General features: G+C 33.5%; 1 protein-coding gene across 4 annotated transcripts in view; it reads right to left on the bottom strand.

The window, feature by feature from the left end:
• Positions 1–1075: 1075 nt before the first annotated feature.
• The window catches only part of ARHGAP5 (Rho GTPase activating protein 5), a 78688-nt gene continuing 55731 nt past the window's right edge, over positions 1076–24032 (bottom strand). For all 4 annotated transcript variants that reach the window (XM_038544455.1, XM_038544454.1, XM_038544456.1 and 1 more), the window contains exons 4-7: positions 12771–12848; positions 9594–9725; positions 8817–8922; positions 1076–5260 (exon numbers count right to left, since the gene is read on the bottom strand). In XM_038544455.1, the coding sequence (XP_038400383.1) occupies positions 4933–5260; positions 8817–8922; positions 9594–9725; positions 12771–12848 (644 nt within the window). In that variant the 3' untranslated portion in view covers positions 1076–4932. The remainder of the gene's footprint in view (positions 5261–8816; positions 8923–9593; positions 9726–12770; positions 12849–24032) is intronic.

The raw sequence follows: 24032 nt of genomic DNA, 5'->3' as shown, positions 1-24032 counted from the left end.
TTCACCTACACATTTAAAATAACCCAAGTTTTATAAAAATATGAACAGCAAGGATAGTATAGATTGCTTCTAACTTTACTTATCACTTTAGGGTATTAAGTATAAGGTGGTTTCACTGAATTACAAAGACATTGGATAAAATGAAAATACCAAGAATCTAGAGAAAAGGAAAGAAAACCAAGAATTCCAAATTTAAAATGGGCAAGATCTGTTAAAAACTAGCAAGCATCTAAAACACATTAAATCATTAGAACGAAATATTCAGTTCAAGGTCACAAGAAAATGATCTGGTAAGTATAGATATATATTTACAAGTAACTTGAATGAATTAGTGAAGTAATGAATAAATAGATCAATTGCTAAGCCTACATTCACTTGTTTTGGAGTAAGATTTAATACAAAACAGAAAAAAAACTTGAAAAAATAGGTTACAACACTAGTAGAATCTTAACTAAAAATCACGCAAACTTTCAGGAGAGCCATTATTAAATTGTTCATAATTTTTACCATGTGAGGCAAATAAGATTGAACAGAAAATATGCACTGTGGGAATAAACAAATGTTTCCACAAATTCCATGACAACTACTCAGTGTGTATATTGCAGGTCTTAGCACTACTTGTAAAATGACTAAACCAGAACTACTAGTACTTGCATTAATTTTAAGGTTTATAATTTTATATGTTAAACTCAGTAATACCCAAAATCTTAACTTTGACTATCACTGATTAGCTTTCCAACTCATTCCTATTGCCTGAAAGATTTCTATAAAAAGACTAATATTAAATACTTTACAATTTAAATAATATGAGAACTGTAGACCCCTCCACCTAGACCCACCTTCCCACAAAGATATAAAACTAATATGGAATCAAGCTCATAGGATGATGACAAAGTTTAAATAAACAGTGAATATCCCAAGTTCGTTAGTTAGATTTTAACTATGTTAAATAGATCAGGTACCTGGATAGCTAATGACTAGAAACTAGACATAAGATATTAATGCTTATACAGTTTGCTCAACTAAAAAGATGTTACCATAAGAAATCAATTTTGAAGAGTAGTTCCTTCCACTATTAAATCTTAGAAAACTTTATTTCCAGATGTTTGGTAAATTGAAAAGGCTGCTGAGAATTCCAAGAGTTTAAATACAAAAGAAAATTAAACAAGACCTATAAAGTACTGAAACAAATAAATTGTTCGGCCCAAGAATTAGGCAAGTAATTAAAATGACTGAATTAAAGATAAACACAAAGATTAAAGTCAAACATACTTTACCAGACCCATACAATCTGAGAACATACAACCATAAAGTTGGGCTTAATGAACCATAAAGAGAAAACAAAAGTATACTCTTCAATGTTAGCAGTCCTGCTAATAAACTAGAATACATCAAAATATTTTCAGGGGCTCAAAAGAGTATCTATCCACAGCTCAAAATTCAGGTCCAGTAACAGCAGAGTCAGAAATCTGAGCAATCCATCTTTTCCTAAAGAGTTAAAAATTGAATTTCCACCAGTATGTATACATCCAAAATAAATTTTGGATTTCCTCTCATGGTATAGTAAAAGCTCAACAATATACTTCCCTAATAAAACTTATGTCATATTGACAAATTTATTTTTATTTTCTTATTTTACGCCAAAAAAGGGCTTTTACCAATGAAATGGTAAAATTAGAGGCAACTATAACTTAAAATTATAGCTTCTTAATGTTTTATTCATAGCATTCTTTATACAGAAGAAGCTTCACTGATATTTAAATTACTGCAGCATCCTGTGGGTGAAGCACAAAATTACATTAATTATAAACAAAGAAACAAAGCACTTTTGACTTTTTAAAATTATATATATATATTTATATCCAGTTGACAAATAGCATCACATTACTTGTATAAAAAACTAAAAATCACCATGGAAGCTAAGGCCTAAATTCTTATCCCAATTGTTCCCTTTTGTTTATATCTAAGAGATATCAGAAATTGAATTCCAGTACCTCGAAAAAGAAAGGTCTACATTATTTATACACAGTATGGAAAATAAAAGCTGCTTTTTGGCTAAGTTAGATTGCTGTCACCTACAGTATATACATCGTAAATGTTGGGTGAGGGGGAAGCACTACTAAACAATTATCATTTCAAATGGAAACGTATTATGCCTGGAATTTTGTTCTAAAATTAATTGTATATTCTGGTGTCTGATGAATAGAATTTGTCCTCCAGTAAGTCTACTAAAAATCTGAAAAGGAGTAGCACTATGCTTCTTTATATTGCTAATCTAGACACTGGTCAAGCACTGAAGCTTAAATGAAACAATGGCAACATGTGTGTAGATGGAATTTTATTTAAAATTGTAAAATATAATGCCTTAATATTTACCCATAATTATGAGACTATCTAATATTCTTTTCATCCTTTAAGTCTCATATATAATATGTCCCTAAACAGTGAAACCTTCCAGTAACTTACCAGAAAAAAAGTTTAATTATATTATTCTGTTCTTAGAATTATTTTCCTAAGATTTAAAAACATATCTAAACCCTTGGCAAAAACAAACGCAATCAATTCAGTGTAACAGACTGAGCTTTCAACTCTACTTTAATTTTCAATTAACTGTAACCTGCAGGTTAACTGAACCAAATGTAGAATTTTAAATGACCCACTACGAAGGTTTTCAAATCAATTATAGAATGCATAGAAAAATGGAGAGAAGTTTTGGGGAAGATGTAAGGTAGTTAATGTGGAAAATGGTAAATGCTATAGTTTTAATAACAAAAATGATACTAAATGTACATGAAAGTTAAATTAACATAGTATAAAAGAGAATAGCTTAAATAAACTGGGATTCACATATTACAATAGCAAAGTCATGACCGAATGAACTGAAGACAAATATAGTTCTGAAAATTCTCTTTTCAGCCTACTTTCAAAAGAAATAGTCAGGCTTTTTTTCCTGTACATAGTTTTGAGCTTTGTCTATACCATATATAGTAGAAAAATAAATTCTTTAGCAACCTAGAAACAGTTTATAAAACTCTTAAAGTTTAATTTTCTTTGCCAGACATGCCAATGTTAAACTGACAGCTATAAATTAAAGCTATATAGACAATAGGTTATTAAGTAATATAGAACAAGTTAAGAATACTACATTTACCGGATTTTTCTTTTTAAAAATTACTGTACTTTCTTAATTCCTGTGTGCTTTGCAATAGGAATAATAGGGACTTTGTTTTCTTAGAAAAGATAATAACACATAAGAGTATAACACAAGTAAGATAATTTATAATATACATGTACTTCAACAGCAGCCTGGTTCATGTTGATATCTTGATCCTGAAGTTAAAATTAGAAGTACAATACCTAGGACGTAACAGTTGGGAAAGACAGTATTTATTTTAGGGGAAAATGAGCAAATCAAACTCTTAGGAGCCTCAAATCTCAAAATGATCTATTTACTATATTACACATAAGACAACCTTAAAATTGCAGTATGAATGAGTATTACAACACGGACCAAAGAATTTCTTCTTTCCTACAGAAAAAATATAACCTAACAATGAAAAACCATGCCATTTTTTTCCAGAAAAAAAAATGGCATGGTTTGTAATAAACCAATTTTGAATGAAGCCTAAAAATATTTACCTATGCCATCTATTCTGAAATTTTTATCCATAATTTAGTGTTCTGGTTGTATCTTCACTAACAAAATGTTTACCCCCAAAGCAGCAGTCATTTACAGCAAATATGGTACCAATGTCAAAAGAAAAAAATTGTTTAAAAAAAAAATGGTGCAAAAGCAGTTTGATTTTAGTACAACATATCACAGAAAAGAATATGAATACAAGTTTGTAATTTTATATATACACACTCCAAAGAGGCTGTCAGTACCCAAAGTATTTTTATTGCTATATTAGCAATGGATTTTTGGATATGTTTTTAAGGGCCACATAAAAATAGATTCAAGGAACAGATTAAATTGAAGTCCTAGATTAAAATGTTTGGTTTAAAGAATTTTCTACAACAAATTTCATGTTTATGTACGAAAAGTTATATAACCTTATATGAAAATGTCATGAAGTATTTTCTACACTATACTAAATGTATTTCCCAAGAGGGAAAAAATTAAAATATCTAAAATATATTAGATTAAGATTACAAGACCATCATAGATCTTTTGAACATGCATCTGTTTACAGAATTAACAGTATACAAGATGTTTATTTCATTATGGACCATAAAGAAATGAGTTGGTGACAACTATCCTTTGCACAACATTATCAACTCACTTTAGCCACAAGTATATCCTTGGTATGCGTGTACAAGAAATATTTTCGTTTACCCCTCATCAAATCATCCACAGGTTTATTTAGAAGATGAAGGTGTAGAAATATGTTAAGTGTATTTTTCTTTCTTTCAAACAACATCCCAAGCATGGCATAAGTAGCCTGAAATTATAAAATACTTAACTGGGCTTTTAGTTATCTACACAGACTGCTAAAATGTAAATTAAGTTGCCCAAATTAGCACATCAAATAACAAAATCAGCCATAAAGCAGGCTGAAAAGCATTAATGTTTCATATATGTGAGTTTTTAAATCATTTAATTTTTATAGAAAAATTTTATTCACAATATAATGTGACAGAAAATGCCACAGGAATGATATACTGATTGCAATAAGGTTGCATGCAACAGCAGCTTTGTATTTTATAGCTATTTTTGTTTATAAAAATTAAACCTCTCCAGTCATGCTTATCACATGGTCTTAGATTTGTAATGTAAGTGAATAAGGAATATCATATATTCAAAAAGAAAATGTCTCATCATTTTGAATGTGTATTACCTCCAAGAAAAATCAAGTATACTACTGAACCCTGAAACATGCATGCCTAGATTTGCTTTTTGTCAATTTCAGGCTGTCTGCAATCAATTCCTACTTATATAATACCAAGAGGATCTGTCTGTAACTGTGGTTGAATCAGCTGAGGTTGCAAGGGTGGTGGCAACTGAAGCGGTACCATTGGTTCCACCAACTGTCCTGGGTTTGAAGGTGGTGGAGGAGCGACAGTGTTCACAGTTTCTACAATTTCTCCATTATAAAAGAAAAACTGACACTGTTGAATGAACGTTTCAACAACAGATTGATGGATCTTAGTGGTAGACAGAAACTCTCGATTTTCAAAATCGGGTCTCATCAAGGTTGGCCAAAAGCAGATGGATAAGTTGTCTGCTGTCATTAGGTTGATTTTATTTTGCTGACTAACCCTGAAATTATGATAGGAAAAAACAATTAGAAACCAATCAAAATCCATGACAATTTAAGTATCCTAGATCTCAGATGATTTAGCTTTATAACCTTTTATCTTACCTTCAAATTTAAAACATTTTTCTTCTTATGTATTCTAAGATGTTCAACTACATTCCAGTAATAAGAGAGCGGTAAAATCCATTCCTCATGAGAACCAAAGATAGTCTTTAAAAATATATTGTACCAAGGGTTTTATAATTTAGAGAAGCCTCCTCAATTTGTTTGAGGAAACAAACAAACCCTTTTTCTCAGAGTATAAAGGACATGTGACAATTTTAATGAGTTTCTGGGAACAGAAACAGAAAATTCTAATTGTATATCCAAATTCCTTGACTATTATGAGAGATGAAAAAGACAAACTATGGTATACCAGCTCTTTGAACTTTGGAAAAAACCCCAATTTTAGAAAAATTTCTCCATCAAATGCTCCAACCAAGAGGCTTTTCAAATTTCAAAAAATTAGTTTCTAGTATTGTGAAAGAATCTTCCAACCATTAAATATCTTGTACCTTGCTACAAATTTAATTTGAAAGACAACAGTTCACAGGAACACATTTCACCTTGAAATTCTTAGGAATAATAATTTATAAATGATCATACAGTATTAACAGATTTATATCTAGTTTCTTAAATATGTGAACAAGCACTTCTATCACTGTCTATAATAAACAAGGAGCATACGAGGCAAATCTTGAATTATAACTAAAAATTATTAAATTGACAAAGAATCTTAGTATTTTTATCTGACCCTCTTATTCCACACATAAAGAAAACAGCCTGGTATGCAAGGTGGTGGGAAAGTTTCATAATTAAATTTGCACATCAAAATATTTTAAATATAAACCAAAGAATCCCCTCTCCTCAACCATAGGAACTGCTCATGTGAGGTAAAATATGTGCCCTAAAAATATGTGTTCTATGGTAAAAGATATTACTATTTGTTAAGAGACAAAATAAGAATATTCAGAATAAAATTAACCTTTTGTTAAAATATAGTGGGTTCATTCAGGTATTTCTATGCAGTAGGAAAATACAGATTCTGAAAAAAGAAAAAAAACCTATAGAGTTGAAAGACACAAAGGTATGGGTATCAGGTCTAACTGCTGGGTAAAAAATTATAAAAGAAAGGTACCAAATAGGAGATGAGAGTGGCCAGAGAAGGCTTCTTTGAAGAGGTAATGTTTGAGTTAAGAGTGATGGGCAATTGGTAAAATGGTAAGAAGGAAGGGTAACTCAGTCAAAACAGTGTTTTCTCTCAGAACCTCTTGGAGGGCTTGTTAAAGCACAGACTGATAATTAAGTCTGGGATGGGACCTGAAAATTTGCATTCCTAACAAGTTCTTTTTTTTTTTTTTCCTAACAAGTTCAGAGGTGATGCTGCTCCTGCTGAGGACTGCATTTTGAAAACTGAGGCAGTCACACTAAGATGTAATGATAACACAAATTAATACTTTTAATTCAGTGCTATTAGTTAAATACAGTTACCTAGTGTGTGCTTGGGGGAAATGGAAAGAAGGTATAACTGAAGAACTTAGAACTAGACCACTTTAACAGTTTTTTATTTAGGGTATAGCATGTTATTCAATCAAAAGAGATATTTACAGAAAGATCTCAAAGGAGAATCAATAGGAAAACTGCCATGGAAAGAGCTTAGTTACAAAGAAACCAGAGTTACCTAAATGAGAAATGATTATGGCTAACCTAAAGCAGTAGCAGAGGAACAAGAAGGAAATTTAATTAGGAGAAAAAATGGATTTGACACAGTAACTCACTCAATATGGAAGGTGAAAGAGAATGTAACAAAAAAAGTAACTGTATGGATTAGTTTTTGCAATTTGTCAATCATCCATTACATATTATTTGTCATTTAACTAGATTTTAAGTTCCATGAAATGAATGAATGCTTCATTCACTTGCTATGTTCCTAGTGTATAAGAATATCTGGTACACAGAGTTCCCATTACACTCTAGTTGATTATTCCTTTTAAAATTTAAGTCTGATGATGTTATTTTCTCTGCTCTACTCTCCAGGGGTAATAGGCATGCAATGCTATTTTCAATGAGAAAGTCTCATTCCTCACCTCTTCATAAATGTCAGTTGAAGTCAACAGTGTGCTTAGTGACATACACTCATGAAGCACCTTTATCTTAACAGTAAAACATTTTGAGGATTAAAGGTAGTCCCTTACACTCTGCATAATACTGTCCTATATGACCTCATACTATCTCTTTTCCCTTTCTGACCTTAATTCTTACTCTGTCAATCCTTTCTCTCTACTGGAATCACAAAGTCCTCAGCTATTCTGCAACATTTCACATGTGCTTTTGTGGTGTGGCTGTATTACTGAAGCCAAACATGTAACTGTCTAATAGTACTGACTGTGGGCTAGCACCCTGATTCTTTGAACATGCTTTTCCCTGTGTTTTTTTCTTTATTCTTTTTTGAAGTTCAATTCTTACTTGAGCACTTTAATCTGGCCAGACAATAATATGGTCACCAACCATCCTTACACTCCGTATTAGGTAAGGTCTCCGAGTACCATGTACACAACTGTTATCATACCAAGAACCACTTGTAAAAAAAACAAAAACAAAAACAAAAAAGAACCACTTGTATGGTAATTTTTAAAAGATAATATATTCCATGTCAAAAGATGACAATTCCAATTATATGTCAATACTAGTATGCTGGTATTTTCTCAAGGAGGGAGACTTCAAAGACTGGTTACTAGAAATGTTCATTTAATTTTATACTATGCTGACTGCAACAATGAACCTTTAAACACTGGTTAATATTCTCTTTTAAGAGGTATAAACTGAAATGTACTTGGGTTCCAGCATTGATGTTATTAGTTATATACTAAAAACAAAACAAAACAAAGAAAAACAAACTTCAGTTCGTTAAAGTGTCAAAATATTATGAAGAGTAAACTTTTGAAAAATTAGCATAAATATTAATAATTCTATTTAGTCCCAAGAACAATTCTGTGAGGTGTTATTTTTCTCATTTTTATAGTTGAGAAAATGAAGACTTAAGCAAGGGAAAGCAACACAGTGATAGAAAAAGCAAATGAAACCTCTTAATAAGACGGGTTCTACTCATAAGATATGTCATTTATTAATTATATGACACTGAGCACATAACTTCCTTCTTTAAACCTCAATTATTCCAACTTCAGATAGGTTAATTTGTTTTTTTATTTAAGAGTCATTCCACATCTGAAATTCTAAGATTCTATAGTAGAGAACTGTTGAATAACAGTAATAAAAAAACAGATAAAATTTACCTATTATATTATTTATATAATCATTAAATTAGGATAACATACCTTTCTCTAAACAAACTGATGAAAATCTATTTTAAAAATCCAGAAAAAATAGAACCAAAATTGAACTGTATGTTTAAATTAGCTTGTGTCCTTTTGTCTTATTACTTATCCAATTTATAAAGTCTGAAGTTTGAAATTTATAGTGCATTTGTAAAAATAAAAATAAAAATAAAAATAAAAATACCTGTTTAGATGTGTTATTACATATTTGAATACATCATAGTTTACAGGATGAAATTTCTTAACAATTTCTTTCAATGCATGAAGACGTTCTGTTTTATCCGGGATTTCTGTAAAATTAAAGTAGTTGAAACTCATATTTAAAAATATTTGATAAAGCTTCCTGCTCTACTTATTGTAAAAGACAATGAATAATCTGTTTGAAGCACATTAGGATAGGTAAACAAAATGTTCTAAAAAAACTGCTAAATACATTATCATCTATTACAACAGCTTTTCTGTAAATAAAGCTAATCACAGAAGGTTGAAGTGACTCAGAGATGGTAAAATGGGAAATGGTAATACTGGGTAAGTACCTATTTTCCTACCTTACTTTTTCAAAAAATGACTGAAGATATGAGACTAAAGTTAATTTTACTTTAAAAAGTCTAAATACACATGTGTACACACCATACATTGGCTAATATTTTACTGAAATATCACAGATACATTCATTTGAAGAGTTCATTTAATTTCCTTACAAAGCCTGAGTTTGGATCAAAAATGCAAATTGCAAATTTCTAGTACAATGATCTTCAAACTTGTTGGAGCATTGAGTCACTTGAGAACAGCTAAAACTAAGTATTCCTGGGAACACTCCCTAACCCAAAGAGTCTTATAAGCTAAATTTTTATTAGCTACACAGTCTAGCGCATGACTGATCTTAATATATAGCAATAAATATATAAAACCCACGATCATCAACCCCTGCAAGGAAAAAAAAAAGAGGCTTATAACTTACTTGCTGCTTCCAATAATTCTGGATGAAGAGAATATGGAATTAAAGGGTCTGGCAGATCTGCGAAGAAAGCTTTAAGAGCTCCAGCTACAGCATTTACTGTTACTTCCATTGATACCAGACTGATACTATGATCTATAAAACAAGAATTTAAATTTATAATTTATATCATAAAATTTTAATTTATCATAAAAGAAGTAAGCTAAACAGGTACTTGTAGATCCAAAGATTTTTAGAATCTTCTCATCAGCCATGTTTCTTTATAGGCTGATTCATCCCTCTGCCAATGTTTTATTTTTTTTATTTTTTAATTTTTTAAAGATTTATTTATTCATGAGAGAGAGAGAGAGAGGCAGAGACAAAGGCAGAGGGAGAAGCAGGCTCCATGCTGGGAGCCCGATGTGGGACTCGATCCCGGGACTCCAGAATCGCGCCCTGGGCCAAAGGCAGTGCCAAACCGCTGAGCCACCCAGGGATCCCTCTCCCAATGTTTTAATATAAGTTTGCCTGACATAAGGGAAGAGAGAACCAAGTAAGAAGCACCTTCTATTACAACAAAAAAATGCTGTTAGGCTTATTAGTATGTTTAAGAACATTAGCTTTCACTAATATCTATCTTTTAGAATATTTTGTTTACATAAGCTGTTCAAAAGAGCCACAAGGAAACAGAAAGACAAAAGACAGGAATCAAGTATATAAATTTGAATATAAATAAGCATCTAAATTATACCTTCTAAAGTTTATACTTAATTTTTTATATGAAATAGTTTAATTTCAAAACTTATCAGTGAAGTTTTGACTTAAAAACAAGAATGGAACATACTAAAGGCGTGTCATAAGGTTAATTTGCTACTAAAAGAATCGCTTTTTTCCTTTTGTAAGTACAACAGATACTTACGATAGAAAATGTACAAACACAGACCAACAAAAAAAAAATTTACCCCATCACCTAAAGACAAGCACTGTTTATATCAGTGTATTTCCTTACAGCCCTTTCTACTCATTAAAAAAATCAACAAAACAAAACCACCAGACAAATCATAAATACATTTTATACTGGATTTCATTTTTAAGGCATTACTTAAGATTATTAAAATTTCACAGGCAACTTTTAAAAACTTTACTATGTGCCAAAAAACATTTAATTGTAATATAACTGGAAATTTGAAAGTACAGTACTAAAGAATCTACATATATCCTAACCCATTATTAACCTTTTGCCCTAAATAGTCTTAATGACCACAAAATATTCCCCCAGATTTAACAATTTATGTAACATTTTATTACTGAACATCTGGATTTCATTTAAATACATTAAAGATGCTATGATAAACACTTGTGTTTTTTTTTTTGTCTTTTTTAAAAAAAATATTTTATTTATTCATTCATGAGACACAGAGAGAGAGAGAGAGAGAGAGAGAGAGAGAGAGAGGCGCAGAGACACAGGCAGAGGGAGATGCAGGCTCCATGCAGGGAGCCGGATGTGGGATTCGATCCCGGGACTCCAGGACCACGCCCTGGGCCGAAGGCAGGCACTAAACCCCTAAGCCACCCGGGGATCCCCGTTATGATAAACACTTGTATATACTAAAGCTTATTTTCCTAGGCTACATTCCTTGTAACAATAGCTATTTGAAGAATATTTAATATGCTGTGTCCCACAGAACACTCATTATCTCGTTATTCATCATAGTTCCTCTAATCACTCTCATTCTAAATATGAAAGAATTAGAAAACTTAACTTCCCTATGGCACAAAGACAGTAAGTAGCAGACCAGAAAACAAAACCAGGAAATCTAATTCAAGAGGCCCTAGTATTAACTACTACCCGTTCCTTCATTACTATAATTGAAATCACACAAATTTGATAAAGTCTCAACAGATTTCCCAACAAAATCTTTTTTAAAAATGAAGTACTATATATACAATACACTTTCAAAGCAAGGCAAACACACACCACTCAACAATGGACATTTTGCCATTTCAACACACACAAATCTACATTTTATGTAAGTATCTAGTATTCTACTTATAAGCACAATGGGTAGGCCCTTTCCTCCTTTTAAAAAAATTTCAGATAATGCTGCAATGAATGCTTTTTTCAAGTGTATCTTTGTAAGCTTACACAAAGACTTCTGTAACATATTTATAAATGGAGTTTCTCTAGCAAAGATATCTGAATTTTAATAGATATACATGAATTGCCTCTTAAAAGGCACCTACAACCAGGAGTGTAACATACCTGCTTGTCTATACTCTGTCAACAATCTTTTCACTGGTAATAAATCAAAACCAAATGTTTCTGCTTTTTTATATCTACATCATAGAGACAGAGCTTTTCATATGCTTGTTGATCACTTTCTTTGATGTGAACTGCTTAAAATCTAGCCTAGATTATATTCCACACCTTCCACAAATTTATAGGCTGTCTCCTGATTTAGGTTTTATCCACAATTTCACAAAGACTTTTTACATTTTTAGGTAGTCCAGTTTATCACCTTATTTATGCTAACTTTCATATCAAATTTAGGCTTTTCTCTACTCCAGGATTATAAAAATATTTGCTCCTTTTTCTCCATAATATTCTGTTTTCATTTTTTGTATTTAAAACTTTGATTTCTTATAGAATTTAGAGTAGGGAGTTCAGTTTTGTTTTTATTTCTAATGGTTAGTTGGCCCTACAGCATGAAAAAAAAAATTTCAATTGCATCTTTAAATAAGTACCATCTGGGGATCCTGGGTGGCGCAGCGGGTTAGCTTCTGCCTTCGGCCCAGGGCCTGATCCTGGGGTCCCGGGATTGAGTCCCACACTGGGATTGAGTCCCACATCAGGCTCCCTGCATGGAGCCTGCTTCTCCCTCTGCCTCTCTCTCTCATGAATAAATAAATAAAATCTTTAAAAATAAATAAATAAATAAATACATACATACATACATACATACATACCATCTCCTGATATACAAAGATGCTAACCCTAACCCTATTGCTTTTCTAATTCTGGTAATGGATTTATAGCTCTTCTACTTCCTGACTGTGGTATGTATTCTATCACACACTTCTAATCCTGCTTCAAAACTCTTTCCCCTCAAAATCCTGTATCCTTAAAAACCCAATCTTCCTACCATGGAATTTCAATAAGGAAAATAATTTTTAAAAATGATTTTATTTTATATATCTTACCTTGATCAAACTGCTTTTGAATATTGTCTTGATCTGTTTTATTTCCACTAACACGGTAGAGTCCTTCAGTACATAATCCTAAAGGAATAAAGAAATACATAAGCTTTTATACCTACATACATATCTACAACAAATATATTTAACCTTATGTGGATCTCTTAGTGACTTACAAAAACAGTTAGTAAAATATTGTTAAGAATTTAAATTTTTCTTTGGCATTTCTTTTTAAATTCTCAATGGACTACTTTTTCTGTTAAATTATTTAGGATACCTAGTTCCATGCAAAATGAAAAAACAAATTTCTCCCTATTTCTTCCACCAAATACAGCTAAAATTTCTGAGCACAATATATAAAAAGTTAAAAGACTGTGAATGGTGGAGGGAAGGTGAGCTATCTAATGACCTTGGAACTTGAAGAATAGGACAATGAGTTCTCTGGGTTTTCTTTTAGCCACTTAGGGTTTACTGGACTGGATAACAGAAGCCTGCAATCCAGAAATACCAGCTGAACATAGGCAAAAAAGAAAAAGAAAAACAAAGTAACAGAAAACCTACCACAAGAGAAGCCTGGTCTCTCTAGTGAAAGGTATAGCCTTAGGAAGCAAAACAAAACAGACAAAGAAAGCAAGCAAGCAAAACAAAACATTTTTTATTATAACTGCCCTCCTCTGGCCAAAGACCGTGAAACCCATTCCTCACATTTATCAGTTGTGACCAAGTAGGGAGATTAGAATTCCACTTCTGCCCAGCAGTAAGAAATGCACCCTTCCACCCTCCCTAAAGTGTCCAGAGGGATGAATGGAGGCTAGAATCCTGAGGGAAACTACCCTCCCCACCATGGTAATGTCAGCAGAGGCCAATAAAAACCAAGTAGGACAACTGGACTTCCATCCCAAACTTGAAGTAATGAAGCAGCTCTCCTTCCCCTGCTGGTGCAGTGTCAGAAGAGGCCTGCTAAAACAGAAGATCCAAAGTCTCATAGCATAATATCCAGAATGTCCAGGATACAATAATAAAGTTAAAATCATTCATCATACCACAAACCAAGAAAATCTGAACATGAGTGAGAAAAAATAATTAACAATTAACACACACAGACCTCAGTTGTCTAATGATCTGACAAGGATTTTAAGGCAGCTATCATAAAATACTTCAATGAACAATTATAAACACACCAAAAACAAAAAAACATAAAGTTACAGCAAAAAATCAGAAATACAGTAAGAACTGGAAATTTTAGAAGAAATAACAGAACCAGAATGGAGATGAGAGAGTAATGAATGAGTGATTTTGAAGATAAATCAATAGAAATCAAAGAGTCTTAACAACATAAAGAAATTATAGTGGAGGGGGGAAGGGGAAGAAAGTCTTAGGGACTTGCGGGAAAACAAAAAACAAAAAACAAAAGATCTAACATTTATGTTACTTGCCCAAAGATCTATAGCTAGTCTCTAAGTTCAATAGGAAGTTCCTCAAAGTACTTCTAAAAGACACTCAATTTGATAAGGCATTGTACCCTTCTGATCACAGGGGTAACAACAAACCCCCCCCCCAAAAAAAACAATCAATGAAAAAACAGACTATCTCAAACATTCCTTGACCAATGTTACAGCTTTTTTTTTTTTTTTAACGTTACAGCTTTTGCATGGGACAATTGTATTATTAATTCCTTCTCATATCTCACCTAGCTATTAGAATTATTTTAGTCTTTACAAAGAATACACAATAGGAAAGGAGAACGAAGTATATCTCATGCTGGAGGGAAAAGTTAATATTCAGAAATCCATGAACATAATGAAATCCCTTTCATATGGCATAAATCCAATGACAAAAGTTTCATGGGCTAAAGTTCATTTTTAAATGTCATAAAATCTTACTGACACAGTCAACATGAATTAATCTGTAATGAATGAAAGAAACTAGACACAAAAAATTTATCTTGTATGATTCCACTTATATCAAGTTCTAAAATAGGTTAATACTTAACCTCTAAGTGGAGGATGGGGGGAATCAGAAGAGGTTATCTTGGGTGGTTGGAAAACTAACTGGGAAGAGACATAAAGGATGATGAAAATGTTCTGTATCTTGACAAGTATGTGGATGGAACAGGGGTATCTATTTGTCTCAACTCAATCTAAGTGTACCCTTAAATTTGGTGTACTTCACTCTAGGTAATTGGACCTTAAAAATTTAAAGACAAAACACACACACACACACACACACACACACACACACACACAAACCAAACCAAACCAAACCAAAAACAAAACAAAACAACACCCTGTGAGCACTGGCTCAACTCTACTTAGTAGGTTTCAAATCTAGAGTATAATGTACACTTTTTGCATATTCCAGACCTGAGCCAATTAGTAAATATGTGGAGAATACAAGGAGTAACAATTCTCACTGTTGGAGAAGAATATTACTAATAACAAAAGGGGAACTAGAATTATATGTACTTTGTGGCATTAGACTGAAATTGAAGGTAACAGTATAAATTCACAATTTTTAAAAGACTGCTACAGAAGAAAGTACATATATATATACATACATACATAATACATTTCTTAGCTTTCCTAGCTTCCTCTGCTAATAAGATGGTTGGTCATAAGCAGCCCCAATATTGGTTTCTAAATACCATTCTCTACCAAAACAAACCAGAGCAATCTGGAGCAAAGGCTGATTTCAAGGATGAATCAGGAAAAGTATATAAGCCATGCCTGGTACATTTTGTACCAGAAAACTGAGAAAGTACTTAAAGAATTATGGGGACATATCTTAAGAGGACACAGAAACCATGAAGGAGCCTAAGCTATGATGATCTGAGTAACAAAATATATATAAACCTTAATGGATTATAACTCACTGACTATATAAGAATGAATCCATATCAATATAAATAAATACAAAGTTAAATAAAATTTTAACTTCAGTGAAGAAGTCCTGGCAGACATCACCAAATAATCAAAATTAGTATCACCTACATTGAGACAAATTGACGTTCTGTCTCAACAGATATGATGTACTTAAAAGACATATCATGGCAGTGGTATTTCTAACAAAAAAGTATAATTCAAATTTAATAATGAGGAAACATCACACAAACTCAAACTGCGGAAGAAAAGAGGAGTTCATTTATATGGTGAAATGTCAACCAATAAACACAGGAAAAATGACAGAGATTTTTAAAAAAATCAATGAAAATTAAAACTAGTGGCTAAAAAGTCTGATGATAATTTCAAAACTTTTGAATTAAAGGGGTTGAAAAAGACATGAACACCAAATGAAATGTACCTAAATTAAATTATATCCTAGATTGCCCCTCTTATAAAGAATTACATGGCCCAAAATGGCAATAGTGCTGAGGCTGGCAACCCCTGACATAGTGATAAGCATTTAATATTCCTCACTAAATGAAAATTTTAAGGTACTTAATCACACATGCTAAAAATCTTGCCTTCCATTCACTAATAACTAAACGATGTAATAAAGAAATAAACAACTCATTTATTAGATGTGAATTACCAAAATTTCACTTGGACTTAAATCACCTAAAGTTATCTATTATAGGCCTCCAAACAATCAAGGCATTAGAAAGCTATTACAGGGACAACAGGGTGGCTCAGTGGTTGAGCATCTTCCTTTTTGGCTCAGGTCGTGATCCGGGCATTCCAGGGTCCTGGGATTGAGACTCACATTAGGCTGCCCATAGGGAGCCTGCTTCTCTTACCTATGTCTCTCCCTCTCTCTGTGTGTCTCTCATGAATAAATAAATAAAATCTTAAAAAAAAAAAGAAATCTATTACAATATTCCAAAACTAAATATAAAAATTTAGAAATTTAGAATAACTTTTACAAATATTCTTTTTCTTTTATTAGAAAAGTACCTAATCCTTGAGCTGTACAAAGTTCTTGGTATCTGAAGTTTTAAAATGGTCTATGTTCTACCCAAATTGCTAATATAGGATATAAAACAGGAGTTTCGCAGCCTGTTTCTATATACCTTCAGGTTGAAATAATCCTAAATCATAAAACAGATTACAAAGTGTACAGGAAAAATAAGCTGGGTACATAACCCATACATTAGAAAAATATGTCCATGGGGAATGGCATCAGGAAGAGATGGAAATGGGAATCTGAGGGCTTGGTTCCTCCAGAAAAGCAACTAACGAGCTGTCAAAAAGTGTCAGAATCAATTTTTGCAGAACTCTGAAATTTACTAAAAAAAAAAATCAAAACTACTAGAAGGCTTGCTGAAGAAAGCAGCGTGTTTGTTTGTTTTAAGATTTTCTTTATTTGCCAGAGAGAGAGTGAGAGAGGGAGAGAAAGAGAGAGGGAGAGAGCAAACAAGCACACAAGCAGGGGGATGGGGCAGAGGGAGAGAGAAGCAAAATCTTCAGAGCAGAGAGCCTGACACAGGGCTTGATTCCAGGACCTGAAGGCAGTTGTCTAACTGACTGAGCCACCCAGGCACCCCAAGAAAGTAGCTTTTAATTGTTCATCTGTCATACTCCTATACTTCAGATTCGTAACAGCCATAAGATGCTGACTGTGCTCTGGGCAAAGGTTGCAGGTGCCAGAGGGAGCAATACAGATCTTATTCTCAAAGAATTGTGGTGGGTTTTCACCTACCTCCCAGATGGAACAGCACAAGGGCATGCTTAGGTTTTACTCAACTAGAAGTGCTCCAAAGGAGGAGGTGGCTTCACTGGTGTTTAAAGGCTTAAGTGTTGGCTGTAGCAATTTGGAGAAAGGAAAAACAGGACCAGCAATGAGAGGGAAAGCCTATGATGGAAGATGTTGGCAAGGGAGACTACAGCTTTTAAAAAGCTCCTACATATAGTGGGGAATCAAGAAGCCCACATGCATGCCCAGGGCTGGATACATCCTCAGAAAATACCTAGCAAGATTAGAAACTTTCACCTCTAGGCTGACCACAAGCTCTGCTCAAGTTGGAAGTGAAGGCTCAGGCAGAGTTATAAGCATCGAAAGAGTGCTAAGACAATCTGCAAAGACTTGGAAAGAATTTTTTCCAATGACTTCAGGCATTTAAACAAACTGTCAAAATACTAGCTAACCACACTAAGCTAATGGAGTACAAACTTCAGTGGCCACAAATGGCAAAGAATACAGACTTTACAACAGTAGTTTAGGAAAGTCACCAAACTAGCAAACAGCCAATAAACAATAGAAACCCTACTAAGGAGGAGAATCTGATTTCCAGAGATACCACAATATTTAAAACCCCTTATTTTCAACAACATATTAAGAGACATAGAAAGAAACAAAACAATATGGTACACTCAAGGAACAAGAGAAATAAATAGAAGCTGTCCATGAGGAAACCCAGTCTTGGTACTACACAAAAACTTTAAATCAACTGTTTAAAAAAAGCATTAACAAAGAACTGAAAGGAACCAGGACAACGATGACAACAAATTGTGAGTATCAATAAATACATAAAAATTCACTATGGGGGGGGTGGTGCCTGGGTGGCTCAGTCAGTTGAATGTCGGATTCTTGGTTTTGGCTCAGGTCGTGTTCTCATGGGTCATGACACTGAACCCTGAGCCTGACACATGCTTCCCCCGCAGCAGAGAGTTGGCTTGAAAAGTCTCTTCTTGGGGATCCCTGGATGGCTCAGCGGTTTGGTGCCTGCCTTTGACCCAGGGCGCGATCCTGGAGTCCCGGGATCAAGTCCCACGTCGGGCTCCCTGCATGGAGCCTGCTTCTCCCTCTGCCTGTGTCTCTGCGCCTCTCTCTCTCTCTCATAAATAAATAAATAAATAAATCTTAAAAAAAATAAAAAGAATCATTTAAAAAAAAAAAGTCTCTTCTTGACCTTCCCCACTCACATGTGCACGTGCTCTCTCGCAAATTAATACATACATACTTTTTTTTTTTTAATTCACCAGATAGATTTAAGAGCATATTTTATTAGCAGGCCAAAATAGTAACCGGTGAACTGGTTAACTGAGATTATCCAGTTTGAGAGAAAAAAAAGAAAAGAATGAAGAAAAATGAACAAAACCTATGAGATTTCTGGGATACGATCAAGTTTACCAATATATGCACAAGGGCTTTCCTAGATGTAAAGGAAAATATATGAAGAAATAATGGCCAAGGGGTGCCTGGGAGGCTCAGCAGGTTGAGGGTCCAGCTCTTCATTTGGGCTCACGTCATGATCTCAGGGTTATGAAATCCAGCCCAAGTCAGGCTCCATGCTGGGAGCTATTCAAAGAAATATGTGTATACAATCTTCATAAAAGCACTATTTACAAGAGACACAAAATGTAAATAACCCATATAGCCATCAATGGATAAATAAAATGTGGCATATGAGGAGTGACTGTCTGCTTCATGGGTACTTATTTCTTTCAGAGGGATGAAATATTTTGGAACTAATTAGAGATGGTATTTACACAACATTGTTAATACACTAAATGCTACTGAATTGTACACTTTAAAATTGGTAGTATATAAGCTTATTCAAATTAGATGATAATTAAAAATGCATTGTTGGGGAGCCTGAGTGGCTCAGCTGGTTAAGCGTCTGGACTCTTGGTTTCAGCTCAGGTCATGATCTCAGAGTTGTGAGAGCAAGTCCAGCAGTGGGCTCCACACTTAGCATAGAGTCTTCCTGAGATTCTCTCCCTCCCTTTGCCCATCCCCCCAACGTGTACATGCTCTCTAAAATAACAAATACATTCTTATTGCTTGATACAAATGTAAAAACCACAGGAGGAGGTATATGGGTAAAAAGTAGTATTAAGGCAAAGTCATACTTCAAGAAAACTGCACAATGCAATATGCATTTAGACAAAACATTCTACATTAATCAGTCATTTAAAAAATTAAATAATTTGATTATTTGGCAATGCTAAATCAACAGATTGGTACAGTATACTGACTATGCTGTACTCATCAGATTCTCCTGAGGATTTGGAATTGGGAACTCAAAGATATCTGGTTAGGCTCAGCATGTAATTAAAACTAAGACATAAAAATAGGATGTGTCAACAGACAAGATAAATCTAGAGAGAAAAGGACACACAAAAACAGATGATACTACTACCTGGATTCTAGTCCATTGGGGATAAACACTCTTGGCTTCAACAGATAATTTTCCTTTCAATTAAACCTATTTTTTGCATTTGGTTTCTTGCAACCAAAATTAGTTAGATTTTAAAAGCCTTAATTCCTAGGCTATGGAATTCTTTTCTTTTTTTTTTTTCTTCCAAGCACTCAGTATTTTTAGGTAGAAGACATATTTAGGGGCAGGGAGACAATTGGATTAGGGGTAGTAACAGTATAAATGTGGTTTAAAAAAAAATGTAGTTAAAAAAAAAAAAGGTCTTAATGTGGTAGAGACATTGGAAAACAGGTAAGAACAATACTGCTAAGAAAGGGCAAGACTTAGCAATTAATGGTGTGTGGGCACAAATGGTGAAAGAGGAGTTTGATTAAAGAAATACTTCTGCCCAGGAAACTGGGAAAAAGAAACTGCGACTATCAGAAAAAAAGGAAATCAAGAGAAATGGTGGCTTAGGGGAAAATTAACTGAATTTTAATCTTAAATCCCAAGATACAACATCCAAATAGATGTGTTCAACAGGCAATCAGGAATACAGGAAAGCACGGGGTGTGCGAAAAAGATCTGGGATCATTCCTTTAGATGTGATGGCCCAAGTCTAAAACAAAAGGCGTAACAGAACACACATAAATGAGATGAACACCAAATGAGGCAGCTATATCTTGTTGAAATTAATTAAAAGTGTATTTCATAAATGCAGAAAAGATAAGAACATGGAGATATACTATGATGTATTTTGATTTCAAACCGGATTTATTATTCCTCAATACAACACCTACTATGTGCTCTGTATTAAAATATGCATGTGATAAAAGACAAAATATATGGTCCCTGATATGAGGTAGAATGTGGTTCAACAGGCCAGTTATTTTGAGTCTTAAAACAATGGCTGAAGTAAAATGTCCATCAATCTCAAGCTGAGTAAAGTGGAATTTTTCACATGGTAAAAGCTTATAAATCCAGACTAAGATATCATTAAGAAAATAAAACTGCAGACCAGTATCTCTCATGAAACAGATGCAAAAATCCTCAACAAAGCATTAGTAAGTTCAATTTTAAAATGCATAAAAAGAATTATACAGGCACCTGGGTGGCTCAGATGGTTAAGTGTCTGCCTTCCACTCAGGTTATGATTCAGGGTCCTGGGATCGAGCCCCTCATCAGTTCCCTGGGGAGTCTGCTTCTCCCTCTGCGCCTCCTCCCTGCTGCTCGTGCTTTCTCTCTCTCAAATAAATAAAATCTTAAAAATTTATATACTATGACCAAGTGGAATTTATCCCAGGTATGCAAGGCTGGTCCAACATTCAACAACCAATTAAACAATCCATTAAATCATTAGACTAAAATATGAAAGTCACACAATCATACCAATATGCAGAAAAAGCATCTGACAAGAGCCAACACTCGTTTATGATAAACACTCTCAGCAAACTAGGAATAGAGGGGAACTTTCTTAATAGGATAAAGATTATCTCCAAGAAAAAAAGCTACAGCTAACATCATACTTAAAAGTAAGAAACTTGAAACTTTCTCATTAAAATCAGGTACAAGGCAAGGGTATCCCCTCTCACCACACCTTTCAACAGTATATTAGAAATCTTTGCCAAAACAATAAAGAAAACGAAATCAAAAGCATAAAGATTGGAAAGAGAAACTATCATTTTTTCACAAATGACATGATCACCTATGTAGAAAATCAGTGGGCAGAAAATCTGCAACTACTAAGTGGTTGTAGGATTCAAGGTTAACATATGAAAGTCAGTTGCTCTCCTTATAAACCAATGAACAAGTGGAATTTGAAATTAAAAACAGTATCATTTACATTAGCATTCCCTAAAATGAAATACTTATGTATAAATTCAATAAACATGTATGAGATCTGTATGAGGAAAACCACAAGATTCTGATGAATAAGACACAAAAGAACTAAGTAGAGAGATATTCCATGTTTATAGATAGGAAGATAGGAAGACACAATATTGTCAACATGTCAGTTCTTCCAAACTTGATGTACAGATTCAATGTAATCCAATCAAATTTCTAGCAAATGATTTTATAAATACCAACAAACTGATTCTAAATTTTAAATAGAGAGGCCAAGACTCAAAGCAGATATAATATTTACAGAGATGATCAAAGTTGGAAGACTGACACTACTCAACTTTAAGACTTACTATAAAGCTACAGTAGGGATCCCTGGGTGGCTCAGCAGTTTGGCGCCTGCCTTAGGCCCAGGGCGTGATCCTGGAGTCCCGGGATCGAATCCCACATCGGGCTCCCTGCATGGAGCCTGCTTCTCCCTCTGTCTGTGTCTCTCCCTCTCTCTCTGTCTCTCATGAATAAATAAATAAAATCTTAAAAAATATATAAATAAATAAAGCTACAGTAAACAAGACAATGTGATATTGAGGAAAATATAGGCAAAGAGATCAAGGGAACAGAAGAGAGTCTAGTAACAGATACCTAATAAAGTCAACTAATCTTCAACCAAGGAACAAAGATAATCTCTTCAATAAATGGTGTAAGAAAAGCTAACATCTGCATTACAAAAGAAAAAATCCAGATGTAGACTTATATCATTGACAAAAATGAACTCAAACTGCATTATAAATGTAAAAAGACTTAAATATAAAATACAGAACTATAAAATGCCTAGAAGATAGTAATAGAAAACCTAGATGACCTTGGGTATGGTTGATGCCTTATTAGATATAACACTGAAGACACAATCCATGAAGACAATATTAATAAGGTAGATTTCATTACAACTAAAAATTTCTGTTCCATGAAAAACAGTATTTTGAGAATTAGGAGACTAGTCACAGACTGGGAAAAAATATTTACAAAAGATACAGCTGATAAAGAATTACAAAATATACATAAGATGCTTAAAACTCAGTAAAAAGAAAACGACTCCATTACAAAACAGGCCTAAGACCTTAATAGATACCATGAAGATATACTGATGGCAAATAAGAGTATGAAAATACGTTCCATACAGTATGTTATTAGAAAACTGCAAATTAAAGAGAAACCACTACATACCTATTAGAATAACAATACTGACAAACTCAATTGCTGGCAAAGATATGGAAAAAAAGCAACTCTTATTCACTGCTCTTGTGAGAATGGAAAATGGTAGACACTTTGGAAGACAATTTAGCAGTTTCTTATAAAACGAAACACATTTTTTTCCATATCATCCAGCAATTGCACTCCTTGTTATTTAACCAAAGGAGGTGAAAACTTACATCCACACAACGATCTGTAGACTATGTTCATGGCATTTTTATTCATAATTGTCAAAAGTTGGAAGTAACCCAGATGTTTTACAGCAGGTGTATGGATAAATTGTATCACATCCAGATATGGAAATGTTATTAAGTGCCCAAAAGAAATAAGTAATAAAGCCATAAAATGACATGGGGAAATCTCAAAACTGCGTACTTTTAAGTGAAAGAAATCAATCTGGAAAGCCTACATAACTCTATGATTCCAACTATATGACAACGTAGAAGAGCAAAAACAATGGTGAATAAGAAGATAAGTTGCTGCCTGGAGTAGAGGAAGGAAGAGTGGGAGAGAGATGAATGGTCAGAACACAGAATTTTTAGGGCAGTGAAAATACTCTGTATGTTACTATAATAATGGTTATATCATTACACATTTGTCCAAATTCACAGAATGTACAAAACCAAGAGTGAACTCTAATGTTCACTAGGGACACTTTGGGTGATTCTGATGCATTAATGTTCATTCAACCTTGGTAAAAAACATACTATTCTGGTTAGTGATGCTGGTAATAGGGTTTGGGGGTGGGGTTCATATGTGGGAGAGCAAGGAATATATGGGAAATCTTTGTACCTTTCTCTCAATTTTGCTATAAACCTCAATTTGCTCTAAAAAAATGAATCTATATATCAAGCTTATTATAAGGATGAATCAACACTGATGAGTAAGAATCTTCTAGAAGTGATAACATTTTAGGCAAAGGCTACGATAGGAATAATAAAGCTAAAGGCAGTATTTTCTTTCTTTTTTACAGTATTTTCTTAACTAATCAAGAAGAGTATCTTAAAATCCCATTGGGAAGTAGAAAGATACGTACATTATTAAAACTTAAATTTACTGAATTAAATATGTCACTACGGTGCCTAGGGGGCTCATCA

Source organism: Canis lupus, chromosome 8 (genome assembly GCF_011100685.1).
Source record: "Canis lupus familiaris isolate Mischka breed German Shepherd chromosome 8, alternate assembly UU_Cfam_GSD_1.0, whole genome shotgun sequence".
In the NCBI taxonomy this organism is placed as follows: Eukaryota; Metazoa; Chordata; class Mammalia; order Carnivora; family Canidae; genus Canis; species Canis lupus.
The sequence above is the reverse complement of the archived record's forward strand: the minus strand, read 5'-3'. Positions and strand labels throughout refer to the sequence as shown.